The sequence below is a fragment of the Aptenodytes forsteri genome, unplaced genomic scaffold (genome assembly GCF_000699145.1).
Source record: "Aptenodytes forsteri isolate BGI_AS27 unplaced genomic scaffold, ASM69914v1 Scaffold143, whole genome shotgun sequence".
Taxonomy (NCBI): domain Eukaryota; kingdom Metazoa; phylum Chordata; class Aves; order Sphenisciformes; family Spheniscidae; genus Aptenodytes; species Aptenodytes forsteri.
Window position 1 is genome coordinate 5,902,996 of NW_008794951.1, and position 27,763 is coordinate 5,930,758.

The following is a 27,763-nucleotide window of genomic DNA, read 5'->3' on the forward strand; positions in this document are numbered from 1 at the left end:
TTAGCAGAGGAAGATCAAACTTTATTGAAACTGCTTGCATACAAAATATATTGCACTATAACCAAACAAATGTCAACATAAAATCCAATCTGTTGTAGCTAATATGTACAGAGAATATTGCCCAAGAGCAGTTACATTACAAGGTCAGTCTACCTTGGTTAATTATCTACAGTATTTTAAACCAAACAGCTTACAGATGATGTGTGCAAGGTACCAATTTCTGTTTTCAAATACTATACATTCCCAAAATAAATAACTAGAAATCAACATTAATGTTTGGCAATACTTTTTAAGACATTTTTATATTTGTTAAATCATGTGCAGTTCGTTGCCATTTTTAGTATGCTCACCTGTATGCAAGGAAAAAAAAATATGAAAAAAGCAAAGAAACAAAACTCACAAAATACATCAGAGGCAAGGTCAAGTTTGTACAATTCTGTACATAAACAGTGGCTCTCCTTCTGGAGTAATCTGAATAAAAATGGATTAAAATGAAGGTCCTTATACAGTTTTGCCCAGTAAGTTTAATGTGTGATCAGAAATAAAAGAAAGCACAGCTCCTCCCACCACTTCCCACCCTTCCCTGGTGTACGACTGTACTTTGGATCAAATTCTGTGACACCTTCAAACTGGCTGGTAATTCAGACTTTACACCTCAAAATATGATGAATTTTTGTCCTACCTCCAATCTCTCCGACTACTGTATCTGTACTTTCCAGGGCATTACATGTGGTGATTTTCTTCCTACCTCTCCTGAGATAGTCCTCGAATTAAAATAAGCAATTCAAAATATTTTGGGAGGATGAAAAACATCAGCGCTTTAAACTGGTCATCTGGCCAAACAGCAGGCACACATTACTAGCTTTTGAACACGTTACACTTGTTCCCTCAGTAACAATGAGTTTTTTTAGTTTTCCACAATGGAAAGTTTTTTTTTTTTTAATTTTTTTTTTTAAAAAAAAGCTTCTGTACTGCCTACAAAGGAAAAAATTACACCCCTTTTTCAATAACACTATTTGCCAAATCTTCAGTGCAAAATAAATTTCCTATTCTTATAACTGCCTAACTCAATGTTTATGTAAGGAAAAAATTATGGAAAGCATGCACTTGTCTATAAAGTACTAACGTCTGACAAGGATTGCTACATATATTTTACATTTAGTGTTACCAACTCATCTTCCCTGATTTCTGCATCCAAATATAATATTCCTACCTGCCAAGATATAAAAAAGGCACAGATCATACAACTTTTTTGCTAATGAAAATGACAATTGTTACATCACACATATTTCAGGGTCCACTAAAACATTGAAAAAGGTGGACCAGAATGTGAACTGACACAGGACATAAAACGACATAGCATTTCATGAAGAACTTGTAAGTTAGATTGAAAACAGAAGCCAATTTGATTACTGCAAACACTATTTATTCTGGAAATTGAAATTGAGCAGTGAATTTGACCCGATGTGTTAAAATGGTACAACTGAACAGAAAGTTTACCAATGCACAGCTCAGTATTTTTAAAACAAACAAAAAATAATCTTTCATTGTTTGAACTGCAATATGTACTTGAAAGCGATTTTCGGAAATTCAGATATTTTTATGCAAATATTTGAATAACTTCTTATTCTGAAAACAACTGCATACTGTTGATGTTAAAAAAGGCTAACAGAGAACATATGTTCATTTCATGCCCTGCGCCATCTTGCCTACTATTTGTCTTTGGCCTAACAAGTTTCTCTAACATGGAATAGGAATTACTGAAACAGTATAGGAAATATGACTTTAGAATTATGCAGTTTAGGGTACTCCATTCACCAGCGGCTGTTGACCATCTGCGCTGTCCGTTTTCTCTTTCTTCTGATTACGTTCTTTACCCGTGCGCAGCCGACTACCTTCATTGGAGGTATTCTGTAATGTTTTAGTGTGGACACTCCTTTCATTATTGCAGTCAATTCTGATCTGGAACAAGTCAGAGTTATATAAAGCATTCTCTTCCTTTCATCCACCCCTTATGCATTCGCTACCTTAGCAGCCTGGGAGGAGCACTATTTATTACATAGTCAGAAGACACGAACAGTACCACACCCTTACGGCTTTGTTAAATGTATCCAGCTGAAATGGAGAGTGTGTGAATTCTTTTCTGTTCAAAAATGGTTGTGACCTAAAAAAAACAAAACCAAAAAACCTCCCGTCTACCTAGCCTTGGAAAGCTAAAAAAAAAAATTTTCCAGTGTGCTTGTGCAAGAGAAAGTTGAAGAACTAATAGCAGATGGAACTTTAAAACATCATTTCACTTTCAAAAGTTCAAGTTCCTACTTGTTGTATACAAACATTTTTTTGAAAAAAATGAACACAGAAAAGCTGCCATGACATGATACTAACGCTCAAAAAAAAAAATCTACTCAGCCACCTTTGGAATCTGCAAAAAGTTTCATTTAATCCACCAAAAAGACTTCTGCGGCCTTTTTAAGTGGTCATAAATTTCAAAAAAGCATTTTGAAAGCAAATTTTTTATGCTTGTAAAGAGGGTAAGCCCTTATTCCTTGAAGCATTACAAAATTTTTACAACTTGATCAAGTCAGGTTTCAACGATATGCAAGTACTTATTTTCATATAGAGTATCATCTCATCCAAATCTCAGAGCAACAGAGAAAAATCATGACTTATTGATAAGTGCCTTAGTTTCTTTTCCAGCACCGCAATTCACCACTGTCTACTTCAAACTTTTTAAGTTAATTACTGATTAACTGTAAAAGTTGTGTGGCCATAAAAAATTTTTTTGGCATGTTAATTGTTTACATTTCAGATGCATATTCAGGTACTACACCTTCAAGTTCAGCACTCCCACTTGGAAAACTAAGCATTTCCCCCCCACCCCCTTCTTTCTTAAACAGGCTTTCTAAAACCAAACCAAGAGTCATCTCAATCCCCTGTCAGAACCATGACTCCTGGTAACACCACACAGAAGGTGGCACCTTGCAGCTGCTCATTATTTCTTCCTCCCAACATAACTCATCCTATGCAGTAAGAGATGGAAGAAGGTTTGCATGTTATCATTTGAAGCAAGAACAGTTTCCATGGGGGGAAACTTAACGTATGTACATAAAATATCAGCCTGAATAACTTTACGCAACAAAACATATTTGAAAAAATTGTAGAAATATCTTTATAAAAGGCTATAAAATATTCAAGGTTGTAAATATTTCAATATATGACTTGAACAGTTTCTTGATGTGCATTTTTAACTTACTTTCTAGACTGCATAGCCTTCAATTGCAAATGTTTCATTTAGTAGTGAAGGTAGTTTCTGAAGTTTAATCTTTCTTACTCTGAAGATTCTGGCTACAACACACTCTCTCTTTTTATATAAAGCGTTAAGGATTCTCCTCCCTCAGGTATATAGGCGACAGACAACAATACACAATGCAGCAAGAAAGAAAAGCTAAAAACAAAAAGCTAGTAAGAACAAAGACTGAAATCAGCTGGTTAGTAAATCCTTGGGACTCGTGATCAGAGTTCTAACCAAAGGGAGAACTAAGCTAACATTACGAAGTTGCATCTTTACACAACTTGATATATTGAGATTCCTGCGTATATGTTACAAAATGACACAGAACTCTTGTATATCTGATTAGGGGATAAGGAACCACATGGCTACTGTGTTGCTTGTGGTTTTGAAGACTCTAATGTCAGTATATGACACTTAGCAATTTTAAACAGTGCAGAGTTCCAATAAGAGAAAAATTACCTCAAGAGATCCATCTGCTGTTCTCCCTTTTGTATCTCTTGAGTTACGCTGACGGTTATCTGTTCGTGACTGTTCCTCATTTCCTGTAAGAAGAATTAATCAACTAAGTTGTTTGACAAGGACATACGATCTTCTTTTACTTAAAATTTATGCAGGCATAATAGGGAATTACTTCAAAATTTTCTAGCTGAAGAACATTAAACAAATATATAACAACAGTACTTAAACTACTGGCCAAGAATCACTAAAGAAAACGTTCCCAGGTGTTAGTCAAAGTAGACAAAACCACAGTGTTTAAAACCACCACAGTTTAAAAGAGACTGTCTACTGACTGAATAAAAAACACCTCTCAAAATGATTAATCATAGGAGAGAAGTACACAGTTAACTTTAGTAAGGTTTAACATGTTCACATTTTTTCTAATGGCTTATGAGCTTTCCAAATTCCGCATTACCTTTTTTCAAAAAAATTTATTAAATTAAGCAATACCCATACTTTGAAAAAACATTTCAAGAAATAAACAGTTGTAGACAAAAATATTTAAACAAATAGATATAATGAAATATCACATTATAAAATATAGGTATTTAACTTATTTAAGTTCTCCCATCTTACTTTTGCCTGGTCCTTTCCACTGAACACATAAATTACAACCTTATATAATCCTGTTGCATGGAAATCAAATACAAGTAGATGGGAATATGGATAGTTGAGTGAGTAAGATAGAAAAATCTTTTATAATCTATATCCATTGACAAACTAGAACTTGATTCCTTGACCTCCACGTGTGATGGCACTGCCCACAAGCTTGCGTCAAGATGCATATTTCCTAATGCATTCTAATGATTTAGAATGCTATCCCAATTTATTTGTATAGGGAAGAGAGGCTTTAAGGAAAGCAAATGATTTAGAATGCTATCCTAATTTATTTGTATAGGGAAGAGAGGCTTTATATAACTTATGAAGAGACACTGGGATGGAATGCCTCCTCAGCAATTCTGCAGATGACACCAAACTGTGGGAAGTGGTTTGATACACTGGAAGTCAGGGCTGCTAATCACAAGGACCTCAACATGCTGAAGGAATGGGCTGACGGAAAACTCATTAGCTTTAAAGATGAATCCCAAGTCCCACAGCTTCAACAGGATAACACCATGCAATAGCACATGCTGTGGACTGACTGTGTACGCAGCAGCTTCACACAAAAGGAGCTGTCCGGGTGGAAAACAACTTGCAAGAGCACACTTATGTCTTTTTCAACAATGACAGCTGACAGAATAATGGGTTGTATTAGTAGGAGTGTGGCCAGCAGGTCAAAAGAAGGGATTATTCCCCTCTGCTCAACATTCAACACATCTGAAATAAAATATTCAATTTAAGAAACTAACAAAGTAAGAGAGAATTCAGGAGAGGGCCACCAGGTTGGAGCAGATGACAAAACAAGAGGCTGACAGAAGTGAGTTTGCTTAAGGATTCCAACACTGACTTCTCTTTCAAAATTAAGTCTACATTTACCTTTGAATCCTCCGCGACCCCTCCCTCCTTGCCCTCTTGCACCACCTCCACGTCTTCGCCCATCTCCTCTACGAAGGTAGTTGTCTCGCTCCTCTTCTGCTGGGGCTGCTGACCAATCGCTAAGTTCATCTCTGTGATCAGATTCTGTTTCAGAAGCATTTGATGCTTCAGAATTAGTTCCTATCAAGAGGATAAAAAAAAAATCCAAACACGCCAGTGTAGCTTAGCATGAAAATACTATAGTAGAATGAAAACAGTATATATTTAAAAATTTTCTTCTTTTTAGTTTTTAATAAACGATTCTGGGATTTTTTGCCTCCCAACCTCTATAATATACATAATACAGAAATGTGTATAATATACATTACTTCTTCAAAAAGACAAGACAGACATAAATAGAAGTTAGAAGTGTGTTTAAGGCTAAATAATTGTGCTACACATTTATAGTTACTTGGTGTTATCAGCCTATCAATATATTATTGAATCTACTATGTAAATGTAGCAAGTCTAGTAAAACATAAGAAGTCTAATAGACTAGCCTTTCTTTCATATTTCTAAAACTGAAAGTTCTGAATATAACCTGTCCTGTCTCCCCTCACCACTTCAACTCCTCTATGAAAAGAAAAAATTCCATCATGAAACAGCCTGTAACACGCACTAGAAAAGCAGAGAACAAAGTTAGAATGCTAGAAATGTATCAAATCCAAAGCAATTGGCCATTACAATTTTTATAGTTAACAGATCACTTTTACTGATAAAAGCTGGTTCTTTTCACCAATTTTTTTCCCCCTATAACCCTGTTATTAGCCAGGTGAGCTCACATCTAGAAATATTAAAAGGGCTTCAGCACAAAAACATTAATTTTGTATTACGTAGAATGTAAGCTAAGACTGTCTTATCAAGCTTATACTACAGGCCTTTCAGTCAGGACAAACACCAGCTGACCTACGTTATGGATAATGAAGTAAAAGATTTCTCTGAAGCAGCACAATCCTGAAAACTATTCATTAATGAATTATACAAGGTTTTTAAGAGGAACACTATATTTTGGTGACTATGCTCTTGTAGTAAAAACATAAAAGTTCAATTTAATACGAGGAAAATAGCTTTTCTGCAAATTGAGCTACACAGTATTTTCACTTTTAAATATTTATATTAAGATAGCCTCTTACAGGCTCAAATGAAAACTGAGGCTTTATTATTAGGAATTGTTCAAAATATAGATAAAGTAACAATCCTTGCCCTAAAGAGTTCATAATGTAGAAGACATAAGCCTGCTGTAAGAGACAGGAACTGCATGACAATAAGTTTAGATTATATATAAGCACTACGTTTTACTTCAGAACATTTTCTAACAGCATAAAGCTCTAGATAATCTTCAAATATTAATACTCAATATTAACTGAATTTCTGTTTTAACAGCTCTGTTTCCAAGTCCAGTCTTTTTCAAGAAATCAAAAGACCGGTAGGCCACTCTTAAAACTGTAAATGTACTTCTAGTTACCTACCTGAAGCATAGCCCGGACCACGTCTGCTATGCCCTCTGTTTCTATAAGGTCGACTACCGCGTCCAAGTCCTGGCCCATCATCAGTCATGTACCCTTTTTCCTTATCTGTACGATTTGGTGGTGGCCTAGAAGTAGCTCCAATCTGTCGAAGCTGCTCATCAATTTGCAATCTTTCCAAACGCAGCTGGTCCACTTCCTACACAAACACAAGCATAGCAAGTCATACGTAACCACTATCTAATCATCTGAATGTACAGACATGCAGTTTTCAGAAAGAAAAAGCACGTAAGTATTGCAACTAATAATCTCTTTAATAATTAAATAGTAACTCAGCTTTGAGAATAATTTGTTTAGCAAAAAAACCTTTCAAATGTTCAAATCTGTTTGTTACCAATACAATTCTTCCTGTGGCACAGTTGGCAAGTTTAGGTTTGCTTAAAATAGATAATATCAAGAAAAAGCACTCAGATCAACTCTTTTCAGGAGATATAATTAACTATACTTCAGTATTAAATTTGAGATCTTTACCCTAAGGAAGTTAAACATTCTTTAAACAGAGAAATTAACATTCCTTTATTTTTTAACATAGTAATATTATCCATTTATAGCATTCCAACAATGGCGTAATTTAAACTTTTTAGATTCCAGCACAAGCTTCTTGCACTGTTGCACATCACATATCAAAGTTATTAAACAATTATGATGTAATAGTATTGTTTCATAAAAAGGGCTAGAGGTTACACTGCTGTTAAATTCCGCTTAATTATAATGAATAATATCAGGGAAGTGAGGAAGCATAAAAGTATAGAGAGCAAAGTGCTGTAACTCAGGCATAGAAAGACAGCCAGCACACAGAATTCTTATCAAACATAACTACTAAAAGAGATAAACACAAACAATAATTATCTACAGCGACACATATTCAGAATACTTTTGTCAGTTTGAGATGTTGTTTAGCTAACATCAAGAAGTGGCAACCACTTTTTTTTTTTAAATCAGGGAGAAAGCTATTTGTGAAAGTTTCAGTGTGATATTGGAAGAGACCTCTGGAGGTCACCTAGTCCAGCTAGGACTTTGACAAGATCCCTCAGCACTCAGGGGTGCATCCCATCAGGTCCCACTGACTTGTGTAGTCTCCATTGCTCCAGACTCTCCCATTGGTTTCAGGGGCCTGGTATTCCTTAGGACAAATCTTATCAATAAAAAAACCAAAGTGAAGATGACATTCAGTACCTCATCCTTTTCCCTTGTGACCAAGTTCCCTACTCCATTCAGCAGCAGGCCTGTGTTTTCTGTAGCACTCCTTTTGCTGCCAATATACCTGTAAAAGCCCTTCTTGCTGCCCTCCACATCCCTTGCCATATTCAACTCCAGATGAACTTTGGCTTTCCCAAACTCATCCCTGCACACTCAGATTGTGTCTTTATATTCCTCCTGTGTCACCCGTCCTTATTTCCACCCCTTGTATGCTTCCTTTTTATATCTGAATTTTGCCAGAAGCTCCTTGTTCATCCATGCAGGCCTCCTGTTACTTTTGTGTGACTGCCTGCATATCAAGATGGACTATTCTTGAGCTTGGAGAACGCAATTCTTTAAATATCAGCCAGTTCTTCTGGACCCATTTTCTTTCCAGGAATGCATCCCATGGGATTCTTCCAAGCAGATCCCTTAACAGGCCAAAGTCCACTCCCCTCAAGTTTGGGGCTGTGATCCTGGTATTAGTCTTTCTCCTTCCTCTCGGGATCCTGAAACTTCACTACATTAACAGTCACTTCAGCCAAGTCTGCTTTCTTCTTTTATAGAGAAATTCACTACTTTGAGTTGATATATTACATTTGATGTTGATGCCCCATCGTGTATCTTTTACAAAAAGTTTTCTTAATAAACTTTGCCTGGAGGCATAGAAACACAGAAAATCTTAAAGAAACAAGACAGTTCCACTTCTTGTCAGTGAACTGGAGGACATTATTCTGAAACTGAACCATAAGGCAACAGGCCACTAACATAACACTTTGCATGTGTGTCTATGTGTGTATGTTAAATGGGATGAGAAGGCCGAGATCAAAACGTCCAGGACAGGAATCTATCCTCTAGTGGTTATACAGACTGATGAACACTGTTGCATGTGCCCTTCTGTTGAGAAAGGTTAGGAGGACAGTACTAAGACAAAGTGACCCTAATTGACAACGAACTGAAGAATCTAAAAAAAACTGCTGGGCTATTAAGCACTTTCCACTCACATGCCAGTACCCATTTAAGTACTGACTCACATGCAAGTACCCATCTAAGACAGCCAAAGAAGTTAAACCAGAAATATCTCCTGAAATAATAGTGAATGCAAGAAAGGAGCTTGATTTTTAGTAGTAGTTTTCATGTGGTCCTTCTCTGCCTCACTACCTGATAGCTGCAGAGCTGCTGTATCTCTGCTCCAAAACACCGATAAATCCAAGTGCTCCACAAGCAGGATTAAAATGTACAGTTATTTAGTAGGTAAGGGAACAAAAGTAATTTCTTCTTCTAACTCCTCTGATACCTGTACTGAGAAGTTTCTTTTAGCTATGTACAGAAATTTTAGCATTCTAGAAGATTCAATGATGGCTACTGCACAGACTGGACATGTATCAAATTATGAGTGGTCCGGAGGTTTCAAGAGATGCAAGAAAATATTTTATTAAATGAACTCAAAGCAGTCCTTACTGTTAGCATCTGGCCCTGCCATCAAAGATTGAGCATCTGGCCATAATAACTATAAGCAAAAGTAACTATAAGCAATGATGTGGGATGTTTTTTGCTCCCTATACAAAAGACAAGCAGCACCGCAGAGTAGTGGAGAAGTTATGGAGCCAAGAGGCAAACACAACATATAAAGCTGAATTGCTTACAAAACACTCTCAAGTATGAAACGTCAATTAACTACAGAAAAAGAAGTTTAGGGTTTTAGAATTAAATGCCCACTGTATACAAGATCTCTGCATAGAATGCTGCTTGCTTTGCAGTTGCATGAGGGTCTGACTATTGCTTGCATATAAAGTTGTCAGCATTTTTTGAGATACAGGGTTTTTTATTTTTTCTTATTCCTTTGTATTTTGCATTCTAAAAAAAAATTCTTTTTCACCTCATCCTTCAGATAAATGATTCTTTTAATAAAATATGGCTTTTACAAGAAGCCTTTTTAGACTGAAAACCTGTTATAACACCAATTTTTCAACAGCCTTTGGGGGCCGAACAGATTTTGATCATCACCTCATTGCTACCATCTTAAGTATTGATAGAAAATTTCAGTGGTAAAGCAGCAAAATTTTCCTCACCTTTAAATAATTAAGATGATAATCCAGAAGAACAGTTGCATTAGTGATGCTATCCTTGGTTCCCACAAACACAAATGGTACCATTCCCTAAAACACAGTAACAGTAGTCTTATGGTTATTGATTGGTTCTCTTCAGTGTTTGATGCCTAAACATATTACTGTAAAACTTGAAAACATTTTTTACAACATGGATAAGCATAAGTTAAAAAATAAATGAGACAATAGTATATTTAAATTTTGATGTTGACTAGATCACAGACTAATTCCCTTTATGCAAAGAGCTTTTTTTTTTTTAATAAGAAAATTTAGATTCTATGCATGACGACGCCAACATTTATTTTCCTGAACAAGTTAAAAAGTCAATCCAAAACACTTCAGGTTTACTCCTTTCAAAATTAATACCATCTTTGCTGATCACGTCTACTCTCTCACACCAGGTTCTTTCAGGCTACATGTCAGTAAAGAAACCTTTGTTCTTTTAAAAAAAGTAAATCAAATTAACATCGTGTCATAAAACACAACTTGATCCTTCTTGAGGGTCTCCCAATTTGTAAAAAGCAAGCAAAAAAATATTCAAGAAATAGAGTTAGTACTTCAGGTAATGACTGCTACCTTGTATTTCTTTTACCTTTCAAGCATTTTGTTTAAGCAATTCAACAAATACCTGAAAAACGTAAATACCTGGAAATTCTAATGCCTGAAATTATGACTTTTGGAGATAAAATATCTAAAGGGCTCCCCTGAGTGCTGAAAACAACTAAACTTTAGCGGATACAAGGATAATTTCCACACCAAAACTCCTGACATTAAAATAGGTCTATGCAGCATTTCAGAGGTGTGATTGCAGCCCACACAGACCCAATGAGCTAGCTTTAAACTACTTGACTCTTGTACCAACTGCAGCCTCACCATGGCAGTATAAGCTTCACTGTGGACTGCAGAAATCAACCTGAAAGTCTCAAACACTCAGCTGCTGAAACCTATGCCATTGCAGACCCAGAGCTTGGCTACACCTACTGAATTAATTTAAATTTTGTTTTTGTATCTCATCATGACCTCTAAAGACAACTTTAATTTTTACTGTACACATACCCTTTACAGGACTGCATTCCAAATGAGGGTTTTTTTTTTTTTCCAAAAGTGAAGTGAAAAAATAACACATGCACAGTATGCTGAGGTTCCCTAAGAGTGGGAAGTCTGTAATTTGTCTCTGCTGTTTGGATTTTTTTTTCTTTTTTTTTTTTTCTTTTACATACTAACAACTTCTGTTAGATCTTACATATTTACATTAAATAACAAGGAAAAAAATTACATAACCCTCTAATCCTAAGAAACCTTAGCACTACTTTTACGAGCATTAGCAATCCTTTAGCCACAGGCATCGTTGACTGAAATGTTTTATTATCTGGGGTATTTTAAGTTTCATAAATAACCTGATAAAGAGCTATGAAATACCTACTAAACTGGCATTAACTTGCACATACTATCAATTATTAGAAGATCACAAGACAACTGACTTAAAAAGGCATTTAAGGAAACAGCTTGTTGTTGCTTTTAGCAGTGGATGCTAGGTATAGCAATGCCAACTACGAAGAATACAAGCTGGTAACAATGTCAAGCAATTTTAGCCATAAAAAAGCATCAAAGTGCTTATTTATGGAACCTTATTTCTGTCTTCAAAGCAAAAGTACCAATCTTCAACTTAGGTTTCTGTGGTGAATACTGAGCAGACCTTATGTGTGTAAGAAATTTAGAGATAAAAATAATATATACTACTATAACAAACAGTACCTATCTCATTTTAAAAAGATGAAAAGCCTGAAGATCCCGTTATAAAATTATGGGAGTTATGAAATTGCACTTGAAATGTATGGGGAGTATTCTAACATCTCAGTCATAAGAAAAAGAACCCAATGCTGTATTAAAATTTAAAACTGAACTACTATTCTTTACTAAAACAAGGGCTGTAATATCCAAGTACACACACAGGAGAATTAATGTACATTTATTTCAAAGATGAAATACAAATAAACTTACAAGAACTAACTCTTACCTGCCAAGATTTGATCTCGGGTTTCTGTGTTGCTCCTGGTATGACACAACTAACACGTGAAGCAGTGTAAGCAATGCCAGTGTTAGCAATGTCATTAACAGGTAAAACAGAAGTATGAATGCAGGCTTGGCAGGCGAGAAAAGCTTTCAAGTTAATCTTTAAAAGCTGCATTTTGGAGTGAAGAACATCAACAAATAAGCTTTTTCAAGCCAGAACAAAAAGAAGAAAACCTGACATACTAATTGCAGCCATGACTAGTCACTCTTTTACCCTTCTATTATTCTGTAGGCTGACACATTAAAAATGTTGAAAGTTTTAGCCTGCAGCAATAATAGCATTCTCTTGCTTATTAAGCTAGTTCAAGAATTTTATGCTGCAAGAATTTATCATTAGAAATGAAATATGACATAGCAGTGAATCCTTTAAATCTCAACATTAACTATTTTACCTTTTCAGATAGATGTAAAACTAGTAAAATAGTAAAAAACCCCACCTCACTTATTTGCTTAGCCACCATTTACAGAAAGATGGAAATTGGATTGTGGGTCTTCAGTAATAGTTTTGCAGTGATAATACAAAAGATGAAATAACTACTCAAGCAAGAACCTAAGGGTTCCAGAAATGTATTTCATATCTTATTCAAAGTAGCAAAGGTTCCTTACCTGGTACATATTTAGATTTCCAGGTAAATTAAAGACAGTTCAGTTTTCTTTAAGCACATTTCGCATTTGAAATTGCAGGTAATTTTTTTGCATTGACATGTTAAAAGCTTCATGCCTGAAGCTTTCCTTGCAAACCTGCAACTTTTCTGCTCAACACAGTCCCACATAAAAGCGCCTCAAATTATAAAGTTCAAGACTTCATTAAGGCCCTTTACGGGGCTGATAGCCTTCCTGTGCAAACCTGGAGTATCACATTGTTCATGCTTTTTTCTTCAGGTTACAATTTACAGGCTAATGTGAATTTAAGTAATATATAAAAAAAGAGAGGTTTATACATAAAGCACAAGATTTCATTACAATATAAGAAATTACTAATAAAAATTTAAACCAGGTAAAACCCTAAGAGTTCAAACTCAAAGCAAATTAACGAATGAAAACAGTAAGTTTCACATATACTGATTTACAGCTTAGCAAGTGCTGGGAAACAGCGTCACTGCTTCTAACAGGAATAAAATGAAATCTCTAAGAAGGTGCATCACAAAAAATTTCACAAAGCATTTTTCAACACAGATAAGTCAAATTTATATAAAAATGCCCCTCAGCATTAATGGGGAAATATAGATTCCAACAGAAAAAACACACATTAATCAAAACTATCTTACCCCTAGAAGATACAGGGAAGAATTCATTTTATTACTGGGTAGAATATAACCACCAATTAACACATACAGAAATCACATTAATTGAAAACATACCTCTTCTTGTGGAATATTTTTATCATTTTCAGCCTCAATTCTCACTCTTACAACACCAGATTTGTCCACTATCTCCTGAATCAGTTTTCCATTTTTTCCTATTACTTTTCCTACAGAAAGAACATACAGAACATTCCACCTTTAGGGTTTTCCCCCAAACCTGAGAGTATTACTATACTCTAATTAAACAAGAGTATTTAGTACCAGTGCAAGAACTTGTCAAAAATGACTTAATACTCCACAACAAAGATTTAGTTAACGAGCCATGAACTAAAATGTCTAAGTAAGCTTGGGGCGTTAACTTGGTAATGTTCCAAGGCAACCACTGCAGCATACAGGGAGAGGGGTACTTTATTATGAAAATTTGTTACTGAGTATAGTTTCCTTCTTTTTCAAAGCTCCTATAAGAGAACAAAGGAAATTCAATCACAAATGCCTTACCTTTGTATAAAATTATTTGAAATTACACATCTCGATTACAGAAATATTCAGTATCTTGCATGCTTATTTGGCTTTGCTTTGGTAGGTTTAAAATGACATTGCTGGTTGCATTTAAAAAAAAAAAACAACAGAAAACAAAAAACCCTTTTACAATGCCCTAACATTTGCTGTAACTACCTTTTGGGTAGAGAACAAAGCAAAACTCTTAGTTCGCTCACAAAAATTTTAGTTGATTAAGTTTTCTGATACTGGCTCAAACAGTACCTTCGGTAGTATGTAAAATTCTCTTCTCTGAAACTGAGCTTTTTCTTAGAGATATTTGAGAATAGTTTATATTTCATTAAAAAGTCAAAGATAAAAATGGAAATAAATTATACTCTAATGCCAGTAATGCATACATTTATCTTAGGAACCAGACATTCTCATTTGAGACAATGAAAATTAAAACTTTAGGTCTCTCCAACCTAAGCAAAATAACTTGCTGTCTGAAAATTGACAGGAAAACTGAGCTGCTTGGGAGGTAATGAGGAAAGGCCATATCCTTCAATCATAGCATTAAAGAAAAGCTTAAAAGACTGATGTAAAAGATGTTTTCAGCATGTAACAAATATTTTTTTTTTTCCTTAACAAAACTGCTGGAAAACTTGCAATGTAACCTTTTTCACAGGCACATCACTGAAATAAAGGCAAAAAATACTGAGTGCATGACAGCTATTGTTTTGCTGATACAATTAATCCAGGAAGAGCAAATTAAAACCCACTTTTAATCACACGTGACATTGTTTCTAGTGTTCAAAGCTAAATAAATTTTCATTTTTGTGTTTCAATTTTTCTACCATGAATTTTTAAATCCTACATATTTGTAGAAAACATGACAAAAGATGGCCAGTAAGTTCTTCCTTGATGACAAAAGCTGCTCTGAGAGTCAAAAGCTTCTTCTGAGTACTTTATTCCATTACACATCACTGGCAAATATAACAGCAGCTTACTAATAAATGTAAAAAAGCCTTGGTAGTGATTTTAAAAAGGCAAGTAAACCAAAAAAGAAAAAAAAAAAGAAAAAAGAATGAACCTTACAATGGTTGTTCCAGTGAAAGAAATATATCTTTTTAAATATTTGGTTTTAGTTAGAATTCAGCAACACACATAAAAATCTTTAAAAATAATGAAGGACTGCATGCATATATTTTTAACCTATGTTTCAGGTTATAAATTTCCATACAGCCTTTAAAAAAGCAACATCTTGAGTGGGGTTTTTTTTTGTTTGGTTTGAAATTTTTTAAAGGATAATTAAGTAAAAAATGCCAGATGCTTGCATTTTCTTTAGATAAAAAAATTCAGCATTTCAAAAATGTAGTAAAAGGAAAAAAGCCTTCTGCCTTTTTAGAGCAAATTATTTAGTTTTCTGGCAAATTATTAGAAATTTAAAAGGGCAAATTATCAAACATAGCTTATTTTGGATATAACACATCATTCAGCCAATTTTATATTCTAAAGGATCCAGGCCAAGAAGCAGAGTAGAAATGAAAAACTGCCAAAACAGAAATAATTACAAAGATCTAAGCAGAAAACAAAGCCAAAGAAATTAAAACCTCAAGTTAAAATAATGTTGGCAGCTTATCATTCTTACTTATTACCAGTAGAATCAGGAGAGAGTGGGGAAGGGAAAACTACTGTTTTTAAATCAATTTCAAAGCTGAGGTGCCACATTTGTAAGTACTAGTCCCATTGCAGAATTTCACATGGCTTCAATACCAGCTTTCATACACTGCTTAACAACCCATTAAAGTATTTGCTTCTAGAGGTATGTTAGACCACATCGTATTTTCCCTGTTCTTTTCTTATCTACTGAATTAAGCTATGTATTTTTATGTTGCTTTGTAGCATCAAAAGCTCATTAAAAGATTTCCCCCCACACACACAAGGGCTGCATGCATTCTTGAGGACTTTTTTTAGGGTGTTTGATAATGGAAATCTATTAGATTGCCTTTGGGGTATTTTCTTGATCATTGGGTACGTTCAGTTTATCCCAGAGTGCTGCTTCTAGACAAACTGTATTTCAGATGTAAAAGGACAGGAAAAAAGACAAATACAAGTCAAAGAAATGATTCAAAATATACTAGGAAAATATGAGACTGCAGATTCATCGGTTGTATAGCTGAACTAATCTCTGGACATCTTTGGAGGAACTCATTTAATTCTTTGGCTCAATCCAGAAGCTATTCTACTTTGTATTTAAACATCAGCACATTGCTTCTAGTTTAAGAACCACAACCCTGAACCACAAACCAGGAGGTAATTTCTTACAATGTACTGAAGATAAATGTGTCCGTAAAAATTCTGCATGGAGCTGGAAAACAAAACAAAAAAGCCCCAATCCCAAAAACTTTGTATCACCTAGAACTCTTTCACAAAGAGAATGTCTTCAATTTTACCCTGCCACCCTTCTAAAAGTAAAAAAACAGTTATTAGAAGGCATTTTTCCTTACTATCACACAGTTAGCCTCCAGAATTGACATACCTACTAAATTTCTTGGGACTTGTATGACATCTTCAGCAAATTCAAGGTAACTTCTTGCCTTTTTCACTGCATCTTGATCCTAAAATAGATAGATGTATGAGAGAAACGAGATCCATTTTCCCAAGGTTTTGGGTTTTTTTTTTTGTTGTTTTTTTTGAAAGGCTAAAGAAGGGAACTTACCTCTCCATAAATATGGAATGTGCAAGTATCTTCATCAAGATCAATAGCAGTCACTCCAGGGACTTTTCTGGCTTGCTGAATATTAGCACCATGAGTGCCAATGGCCAAACCCATTAGGTCTTCGCGTACAACAAACTGTTCATGAAATCGTGATGCAAGTTGTCTAGAACTCTAAAGAAAAATATGTTAGCTTACTTTGATTTTTAGTACACCGGAGAGAGAAATCAACATAAATTTAGAGCCGATTCTTTAATCAGGTACTTAGCCTACTTTTTATTTTAATCAATCCTTTTAATGCACTTATTTTCACTTCAAAAACACTGAAGAGTCTTCTTCAGAAGTTCTAATATTGCCTTTTAAATATTAGTATAAGACTAGCCTCTAGTTGTGTTGGCAACTCTATAGTTTGAATTACCGCAGAATATCTACAGCTATCAAGTGTTACTAGGTAAGACAGCATTCATGTAGGTTAGTAAAATAGAAGCTGTGTTGATTATTAAAGCAAACCCTATGATCTCCGAGAAAAAAACTGCACCCATTTCAACAGGTAGAGGGAAACAGCAATAACTCAATCAGTGGACACAAAAATTATATAGAAAACAGTAACTATGGGTATCTACTGCACTTAAAAAATAAAAAGAATAATCTGTGCCTAAGCAAGACAACACAAAATTAAGTTATAACTGCAATACATTGCTTGAATACAGAGAACGTATGTTAAGAATTTCATCCAGGAATCACATTTCTACCAAGACAGAAGGGTCAATCTGAGAACTTGAGATTGTCACATGCTATCAAGACAAAATTCCTTGCTTCAGCAGGGCAGTAACAATGACTAAAGACTATACTATTAACATGACTTTCAATCACATGTTTGAGGCTCAGTTACTCTCGAATTAAAACAGCTGGTTACTCTTTTGCAACTCTCATCACCTTAGCATGCAACTGCTATGGTGTAACCAAACAATACAAAATGGCTTACAGAATCTTAATGAGGACCTCCTATATGAAATAAGATACCAAGAGAGAAAAAGAAAAACCAACAAAAAACTAACCAACTTTTGGATCTGGAAGAGGATTTTCAAGATAACTGAAAAAGTATCCCTAGAAACCTGGATAAAGCTTGCAAAAAAAATATACAAAACAGGGAAAAACAAACAAACAAACTGTAACTCCAGTGACCATAGTAAACAGTTTCCTAAAGCAGCCCTGAGCTTCCAGAAGAACTATGTTAGCAAGCTCTGATTTGATGCACGAGTATGCATACACATGCCCATACGTAAAATACAGGTTCAATATTTTCTTAATCGTATAAAGCTTCAACCACACAGCGAGCATGAAGAAGAGAGCTGGGAACAGAAGGAAGCTTTTGAGAAATATCTTGTAGGACACTGTGGAGTTGGATGGCGCTGAAAATACTCAAATGTGCAGGAAACCTAGATTTCATCAACACCTATACAATTCTGCATTGATATGAACAGCCTCTGTCAATCCCAGGTGGCTCAGATTATTAGCATGAACAGACCTCATGAGTGCAAGGAAAAACACTTGGAAAATGCTGAATTGCATGCAGTTCAGAACCTGTCAAGCAAGTGGGGAAAAAAGTTAAGTGGACACTTTTTTTTCAAAAAAAAAGTTTAAAAAGACTAAAACAATGACTGATAAGCTTCTCCTACACAGCCTCTTCATACTTTCAAAAAACAGTTTTCTTATAAGATGCTTGCGCTATATGAAGCGGGAAGATCACTAAGTTTGGTCACCCTGAGAACTAAAAGAAACATATGGAGAGAAATCAGTAAGATATAAACATACAGAACAAAATATATATTGTTTATGATAAATAACTTGTTATACATTTAAAGGAAGTTATAGTACTTAAATCTACAGAGAAGAGCAAATATAAAATATGTAAAAAAAGTCATTATTTACCACAGTGAGTAAAATTCCTACATAAAAACGTGGACACTATCCACAAGTGTCTGAGCGTAACAGAACACAGGAAAGTAACAACAGCTTAATGCATCAAGGGAAGACAGAGAATTTCCAACTGGGATTATCTATTAAGTAAAATGGAAAGAGTGTTTTGCAAGGAAGAAAAAAGATAAAGCTGCATATTATCTTTCCAAAGCCAAGATATATAATCCTATATATGTTTCTGCATTGCAATCAAAGCTGTAACTACTGTGAAGACATATACAAGCACACTTTAAATTAGCAGTTTAACCTCAGCAACATGAGACCCTACAGAGGTTGAGGAAACATCAAGAAAGTGCCCACAGTAAGCCCTACTCTGTCCCAGCTAAACTGCTATTGTTATCTGACCTGCTCCTGCTTAAAGCTGTTGATAAATATCCTGAGCTAAATCACTGTCACAGAGAATTGGCTACAGTAGATAGTGGTATAAGTATCCAAGTGTCATGAAATCCTTCATATACTCAGGGAGCTCTATCAAGCGTTTTATTAACTAGATTACAGACAACTCAGAAAGCAAACATTATTTTAAATGCTCAGAGATCTACATTCTAACAGATAATCCAAATGCCGATTTACTAGTTGACATCTGTTAGAGACCGCCACATGAGAGTAGTGAACAGGATGATCAAGTCAATGATCAGTTGTTAACGCAACTATCTACGATATGTAGAAAAGGTGAAGCTACATCATCATTGGCAACCTTGGCTATGACAGTCAAACTGCAGTTATATTGCTTGTACTAAAATATCACTAGCTTTTCTGTAAGTTATGTAATAAGATGTATTTTATTTAAACATAATTCTGTATTCTACTTCCCTCCAATAAATTAGTAAGAAACAACTATGCAAATAATGTATTAATACCTACTTAGAGACCATGACTGAATTGCATTTAGATAGAATAAAGTACAAACCAGAAAAGCAAAAGTACACTTGTAAATTCAGGCTTTTTAGTATGTCAAAATAACAACTAAGCCACACCTACTGGGAAATAATGCAAACAAAAAATAATTGGTTGTTTTACTTGGTGCTCTAAAAGCCATATTTGAGAAGTACAGCCATGCAAGTCAAGAAGCTAATATGCAGAAAAGAAGGTACAAGATACAACAGCTGGAAAGAAAAAAAAACAAACAAAAGAAGTTTGTCTAGTAATTATGGCTCAGAAAGCAGAGAAGGTAAAACTACTAGAAGAAAAAAAAGTGGCAGACATTTAAAGTTCAGCAAGTATAAGACCCAGAAAAGCGTTTATTTGATGGAAACAATGAACTATTAATAATAATGCAGTAAAGCCCAGTGTTCACTAAATATTTCTTCTGCAAATGAACATGTGCAGTCTGTTTGTATGTCAGTGTCTCAACAAAAATCATGAGTATGATTTTTACTATCTGAAGCTTTTCTTTTCAGGTTTGGTTGAAATTGATTTTATATTATAAGCACAGGAAACACAAATGCCAACATGAAAAATACCAGCCAACTTTTGTCATGCAAATTATAACCATATATATTTATCTTGCAACAACCTTCACTTAAGTACTGCTCAGGTAGAAACTGAAGTCCGATAATGGTTTTCTAGAGAGAACCAAATCAAGTTCTCAAGTCCTTCACAGCAACAAAAAGGTTTAGCCTTACAATGACAGTAAGAATCCAAGATTAGTTTGGGAAAGGAATCAATGACAGCTGTTGGTGCGTGCATTTGTGGGGGCATGTAAAGAGCATTAGCTCTAAAGAGGCTGTTTTCTTCCCACCTCCAAAATAATACTTTGCACTTCAAGAGGTAAACTGCCCACACAATTGTCAGTTCTGGAGGAAGACAGAGAAGAATAGAGTACTGAAGAGCTACAGTGGGGTGCTCAAGAAGGAACACCAATGAAAAGAAACTGGTCCTTTCTTGATCTTGAGAAAAATCAAGACCCAAACAAACTTGGATTACAGCTCTGAAATATAGAAATCGAGAGACTGAAAAGAGAACAACAGAAGAGAGAACTTCTTGTAACAGTGAGTACACCTACTGGGTACAAGAGGCCTGAACTACTGTACCACATCCCACTTCAAGCTAAAACCAAACAGATGTAACCCTTGGGGTGGGGGGGAATGAAACCTGGCTCTGAAGTAACAGAGCTGGTATACACCCATGTAAAACTGCATTACAATAGTTCGAGTGGTACTTTTAGTTCTCGACAGTGAATCTAAAAAAAGTTTTCAGAAATGTTGCTATTTTTTGTGATTTGTAGATAGGAGAAAAACCATGAAGAAATGTTAATTCTACTGTATAAAGATCCCCTTATTTCCTAGCCTACTCTTTTTTTTTTTTTCCCATGGACAAGTATGAGTCAAGCTTCTTGCCAGTCAACACCCACTCTCCAGTCACAGGAATATCAGAAGCTGTATCTGCTGTAAGATGATTTCCTAACATTTTATCTATAGACAAACCCATCCCTTTGTACGTCCTACCAACATCAGTCTCAGCCCTTCCATCTCATTTTCACTGAGGTGTTCTGCAAGATCCAGTTCTAGTCCATCTCAGATCACATCACATTCACTCCCATCTATTTTTAAAAACACATTCACTCCCATCTATTTTTAAAAACAGTAATTCAAAGCAATCTAATATGTGGCACTAGTCATGCAACAATGGCTAATTATTTTATGCTTCAAACTATGAAAGAAATATGTGTGTATATGTGTGTGTATATATATTTGTATTTAATCCCACACAAAATCCTGCTGAATAAAATGGGATTGGATAAAAATGAGTCTTTGCAAGAACAGGCCCTTTAAGTGTAAACTTCTTTGTTGGGTTACATCTCCACCTGCCTCTTTTTAACACCAAGAATAGTATCAGTACATAATAATTACTTTCATCCCAGTGCAAGTCCTACCAGCTAACAAACACACAAGGGGTTGGTTTTTTTTTTTTTACTCAACTTACTTCAGGGAAAACAAACAACATACCTCCAGCTGCTTGCTAGCTTCTTCATTTCTCAGTATCAGGGACAACTTGGTACGAAGACTTCGAAAGTGCATATCAATCAGCATATTTGCCCGCTTTGTTGTTACATCATTGATTGACTAAATTATATAAAGAAAACACAGTGGTTTACACATGAATTTTGAAACAAACCACTGCCAATGGTATGGTTAGACATTTGTACTTACCAAAATAATAAGCTGGTGGTTTTCAGAATCATATGTTACAGAAAAAGCTCCAACTGCCTTTTTGAAGTCCTTATGTGCAGATTCTTTGGCACACCTAGGAATAAAAACGCTACAAAGTTAAAAATAACTGCTGCATTTATGGTTCACAGCCAAAAAGATTAATTTCTTAATACAAAGAATCTAAATAAATATATCCAAGTTCTCCCTTTTAATGCAGGTGTTATTTTGTTCTGTTATCGTCATTTATTTTACTCATTTTTCTTTCATTTGTTTTCACATGAGTAGGATTAGAAATATTTCAGAAGTTTTCTGTATGTACATCTATGAAACGACAAACCAGTTAAGTAAAACTACATTAAAAAAGCTATAATCGTTACAATTGGGAAGTCCAAAATTTCAAACACACCATGAACCAGTATGACGTGTGACTTCACTGTAACTACTGCAGCATTCTAATGACCTTATGCTCATCTCATGCTGTATTTTGCTTCTCCAGGCTTCTTCTGTCCTCTCGCTACTTAGTGAACTTGTGTACTGTAACATTAACTTCAGAAATTCTTAGTTTAACCTGAATTTATAGCTTATTCCACACTGTGACAATAACATGTACCTCAAAAAAGCAGAAAGTGATCTGAAGCTAAAAAACGGTAGTCAGTATTAATCTGAGTTTTAGAGCTATATTTACAAGAGAACGACATGTCTGTGTTCTAGGAGTAAACTAGCTGTTTCTGTATCATACTATGGGAGGTTTGATTATTGCACAACTGTTCCCACAGCCATCATCAAAACACCTTATGCCCTACACTATAAGGCAGTGTTTTCTTTTCTCATTAAATACCAACTTGCATAGATTGTCAGATACTCTATCAATGAAAGAGTGACCACTTGAAAATTATCAATAAAGTTGACAAAGAATGGATTCAGATTAATCTGTGCGCATCACTGAAACGCTGTAAGAATTAAAATCTTAATCTATACTGCACACAAACCTTAAAACCTTGACAAAAATATTTCTTCCTCCAGGACTAAACTGCATTTCAAAAGTCATCTTTTCTATTTCTGAAGTATGAACATGTCCACAATTGTATTTTCTACATTCTTATATGAAAATTTTAAAAGTTAATTTACAGCAGTAAAAAGCATTTTTATTCCTTCTTGTCTCAGGCTCAAGAAGTTATCCACATTTTGAAACAAGTTATGAAGAAACCTTTGTACTTACATTTGCCTTAAATCTTCTGGAACTGCCAGTTTGATTTTATGAAAAGTATCTTTTGTTGCGGGTTTATTGGGGTTCACAGATCTCAAACGCTCAATTGTGACAATTTCATTGTATGTAGCATCACAGGCTGCGTACTCTATTATGAAGAACTGATATAAAAATAATAAAATCATCCAAGCCACACATTTTATGACAAGAGTGAGCATTACACTTAAGTGACAGGCACTTTTGTTAACTGTACAAGTCAAATTTGAACTTTTCAGGTTGAGGTTAATCGTAATTGCAACAGTCCTAATCAAGAAGCTCTTTGAAAATGAGAGGGATAAGGTAAAAACACCATGCATATCAATATAAAAAAAACAACATAAGAAAAATAAAGTACAAATAAATATAAAAAAATATATATATATGTATATATGCATATTCCTACCTCACCCTTTATCATTCTCACTTTAGCCAACCACCAACAGCAGGGTTCTTTTTCATTTGCCCTGGAATAAACCTAAACAAAATACATATATTAGATATCTGTAGCATTCTTAAAAGACATCATAGAAGCTGACACTAACCAATATGATCAGGAACTCTGCTATAAGAACAAAATCCAGCAAAATATATTGGTCCATAAAGTCTCTAATCTAAGCACTACATAGGAAGCATGTAACAGCTGAAATGTCTATTGCAAATACAGGTAGGATATAAAATTACGTATATAAGATTGTACAGATAAATAATTTTGTGCCCAATCTACTGGCATTAGTTGCTTCAGTCTTGCATGCAGTCAGAAAAGAGACAATTCAGCCTTTTAACACCTGTTAATATTTAACCAACAATATTGCTAATTACACGTAGGTCTGATGAGGTCCTACCAGTGGGTGGAAGGGAGAGGACACATATCTACACTTCTTTAGCACATATATGATATTGGCCACATTCAAACCAAATAAGTTTTGCCATTTTCTTATCTTTCAAATCAAAATAAACTTAAATAGCATACAAGCAAAATGTAAATCTTGAAAGTTCTCCATCTTTAAAGTAATTCTAAAAATCAATTTTATAATTTTATAAAATAAGGAAGCTTTAGGAATGTGTTACGTTAAAGACAGCCTCTCTACATATACGTAAGTATTTACATATACACATGTATTTGTATATTTTATGTACACACATATAATGGAAATTATCTCATTCAGCTTGAAGTTTTGGTATTATAGACATTATTAACTTACAGCTGAAGAACTACAGTCCAGCATCTATTTCTAGATTAATTCAGTTCTGATAAAGAACTGATCTGTAATCAAAGAAACACTGATCGTGTTTGTAAATCAGCATGGAGGTCATGGTACATGGAATTCCAAAATAGCCGTATGGTTTACAACTGTCCAAATCTCTTTTTGATGACATGCTTGACATTGTGTTTTATGTAGTACTTGGAATCAAAAAAGGTGACAGCATATAACATGGAAGCAAGCCTTCCACTGGCTTAGCTGACATTTTTCATCCTGAGTTCTCCCACTTCTCAAAACAAACGTTAATGGAGCATACATACCTCTACTTCATCGCTTTCATTTATATCTTTATTATAGCCTGCAGGTGGTGGAAACCTCACATCATGGAATGGTATTTGTCTTTCTGGTTGCCAGCTAGAAATAAAAACACAGTGAACAGCTTAAACATTTTCACTTTCTTTGTAAAGAAAAATCAGAAATATTGTCAATCCATTAATCTTACAGTTTTAAATTTTGTGGAGCTTTTGTTAATATGAATTAAAGGTAATGTGATGTGATCCAATGTATACATGATAAGAAGAAACACACCTAAGTGACCATTAGGCATCTTAAATGAATCCCTGATGCTACCTGCACTGTTTTGAAATCTTCCAGCAGCGGTTTTTACTCTATTTACAGTTATAGGTTTTAACCTCAACATTAGAAACACAGGTTAAAAAACGTTACATAACACATTTGGACACTTCCTTCAAAACAAGCCTGTTTCTTCTTTTTCTTTGGTTCTACTATTGATTATGAAAACTCCATAAGCATTCCGTCTGAATACAGTTTTAATTTTCAGTTTCTTTAACAGAGACTGGATAAAATGAGCATGACAAGAAAAGATTATTTTTAAAGAAACTAGAAAACAATTTCCAAAATACAACAGATGATGCCATAACAAAGATTCACAAGAAAAAGTATATAGCAGTGTGTTATTTCCTTCCTGAAGGAAATGAAACCTGAACTAAATGGTGTAATGGAAGGTTAACTTTTTATGCCCTTAAATGATGGGAAAGAAACAACTTTTCATTTCTAGCTTAGAAAACTGGTATTTATCACTTATCTATAAAAGAAATTTTGTAATTATGTAATCTGCTAAATCTAAAATAAGACATTCACGTGAGAAAGAGGCAGTCATGGTACCACTGCTGACTTACTCAAACATGGGTTGTCACCATGTAAATTCAGTAACAACATGCTTATCTTCCCAACAAAACTCATGTTACTACAGTTTTGTACTTAAAAATGTTTAAACAATTAAAGGCATTTATACAGAAATGTCACAACATAATAAATACCAAGCATAATTCTAAAACATGCTAGCAGCAAGCTTATAGTATCTAAAAGATGCTACTCTACATTATTAAGTTATATTTAGGTTAATCAAATGCAAGGTTGATACTCTATCATTTATAGGTATAACATCAGCAATACACTTACTTGTTTTCAAATGCAACTGTTATAGAATCTTCATGCACATCCTTTACAAATGCCTGTGTAGAAAAAAAAAGGAATAATTATGGTCTGCTTATTGATATTTTAAAAAATAATTTTAAACTCGTGTAACACCTTCCTTTCACACATACTGATAAAACTCAAAATTTAAGTACGCTTTCAAGTTCAGCCTTTTTAATTTTGCAGAAGACTTACATAAAATGCATACTGAAAACTGATAACCTCCTTGGGTTCATAACTGCCAGAGTATTGATACACAGACAGAATGCCCGAACTAGACATGCATTCTTCCTACTTTTTAGAAGTAATGGGAGAGGTTACTAAGAAATGACAAGATCATTCTGAATAGTTTTATAACTAAATTTATAACTGTTTGATTTTATAATCGCATTTTGTGTATTTTGACAGGTGTAGAAATTAAACCATGTCAGTACTCCTAAAAAAAAAATCCTCTCTTCTCTCTTTTACCTCTTAAAGTAAGTTTGAATATCGCACTAGCAAAACTCATCTATATCCATTTCAGCAGTTTCCCCCTTATTTACTTTATCACACTTCCGTAGCGTACAAACTTAAGATAAATACCCTGCAGCCTTCCTTCAGTTTTCTTCTGGGGGATAGATGGCAGTTGTGCTAAGTCTCCCATGCAACCACAAAGCAGAGTACAGAACTAAGATTCAGCACAGAGAGGGCTTTTCCTGCCTTATGCTACTCAACTGATTGACCTTTGATCAATTTTCAGCTTTAAGCCCGAACATCCCCCTATCTACAGAACAGCAAGATCAATACTCAAAGAACTTTGGGATTTACCAATGAAAATATTTTTCATAGCCCCAAATAATGGAGGTCATGGGGCAACCAGGGATGAAAAGACTGGGGTTTTTTTTCTTTCTTTTTAAAAAGATCTCTACGAACTTCTGAAACAGATAAACATTGGTGAAGTGCTGAGTATTCACTAATATTTGTCCATATATAGTATATCCTTGCAAGGTAGGTAGATAAAAGGCCACGAGCAAGGCTGAGTATAAAAGTTTGTTCTACCAATGGAGATCCGTCCTAGTAGATAGAAAAATTCTCAGTAAATTGAAAATAATTTAGCAGTAACTACCGCTTCTGAAGAAGAGTTAATGAACCATGGAACGTTTTATTCTCCTCGCATTTCAAGTTTCCAAGACAAGAACAGCTCTTATCTCTTAAAAGAATGTAAGAGTTTCTTTCTCACATGGAATCTAAATGGTTTTAAAAAATTCTTCTGGTATTTTTCCTTTATAAAGTATTCCAAAGTATTTCCCGAGTTGCAGCAGTATCTCAGCATCAAACAAGAGCAATACCTGATAACTGATACAGAGCTCCAAGAACTGGTTACACTAAAATTAAGCAGTACATGTGCACAAGTGTCATCACTCAGAGACATTCAGTACAAGAAAGAAGTGCAATGCTAGTTAATAATCTGAAAATAACTAATGCCATCTTGACTAGAAGTCAAAGCAAAGCCACAATGACAATAGCAAAAAATGGTTTTATACCTCTCAATACTGTAAGAATAAGGTTACTGGAAAGTTTATTACTGCCATCATCCAAAGGAGATTTAAAGCAGTCTCTAACAGTATTTACATAATTACATATTTCAAAATTCCAAGATATTCCTTTCATGGGGATTGCAAGCATAGTTCATATTTTTTAATGACATGATACAAAACAGATTTAAGACCACATCTCAGGATCACGTTGATAGTAGTACAGAAATGCTATTTACATAAAGAAGCAACAGAACTCCCAGTTGTTCATTACGGATATTGAACATTTATCTAATGTTTCATATTGCTGTGTCTTCTGTAAGAAAATTCCAGAACTGGATATGCACTTGACAAATACTATGGTAGTTCTGACTCATTTCACATTACACACATCACCTTCAAGGGCTCCACCCACATTTCTTCCAATGTTTGTCATGTGCACTTCTGAAGCACCTATTCTTATAGATGTAGCAGAAATGGA

The 27,763-nt window shown here is 34.7% G+C and overlaps 1 protein-coding gene across 2 annotated transcripts; it reads right to left on the bottom strand.

Annotated features, from left to right (window-relative positions):
- Positions 1–27,763, bottom strand: FMR1 (fragile X mental retardation 1). Of its 2 annotated transcripts, XM_009275346.1 has the most exons (16): positions 27,679–27,763; positions 25,754–25,806; positions 24,592–24,685; positions 23,473–23,544; positions 23,043–23,191; positions 21,824–21,917; positions 21,620–21,736; positions 16,695–16,865; positions 16,515–16,593; positions 13,553–13,662; positions 12,136–12,300; positions 10,083–10,169; positions 6,775–6,970; positions 5,267–5,446; positions 3,752–3,834; positions 1–1,962 (listed from the first exon to the last, which is right to left on the bottom strand). In XM_009275346.1, exons 1-16 carry the CDS (start codon positions 27,697–27,699, stop codon positions 1,801–1,803), a joined length of 1,833 nt encoding a protein of 610 aa, XP_009273621.1. In that variant the 5' UTR covers positions 27,700–27,763; the 3' UTR covers positions 1–1,800. The 2 variants fall into 2 exon arrangements, with proteins under 2 accessions (XP_009273621.1, XP_009273622.1); XM_009275347.1 differs by lacking the exon at positions 12,136–12,300.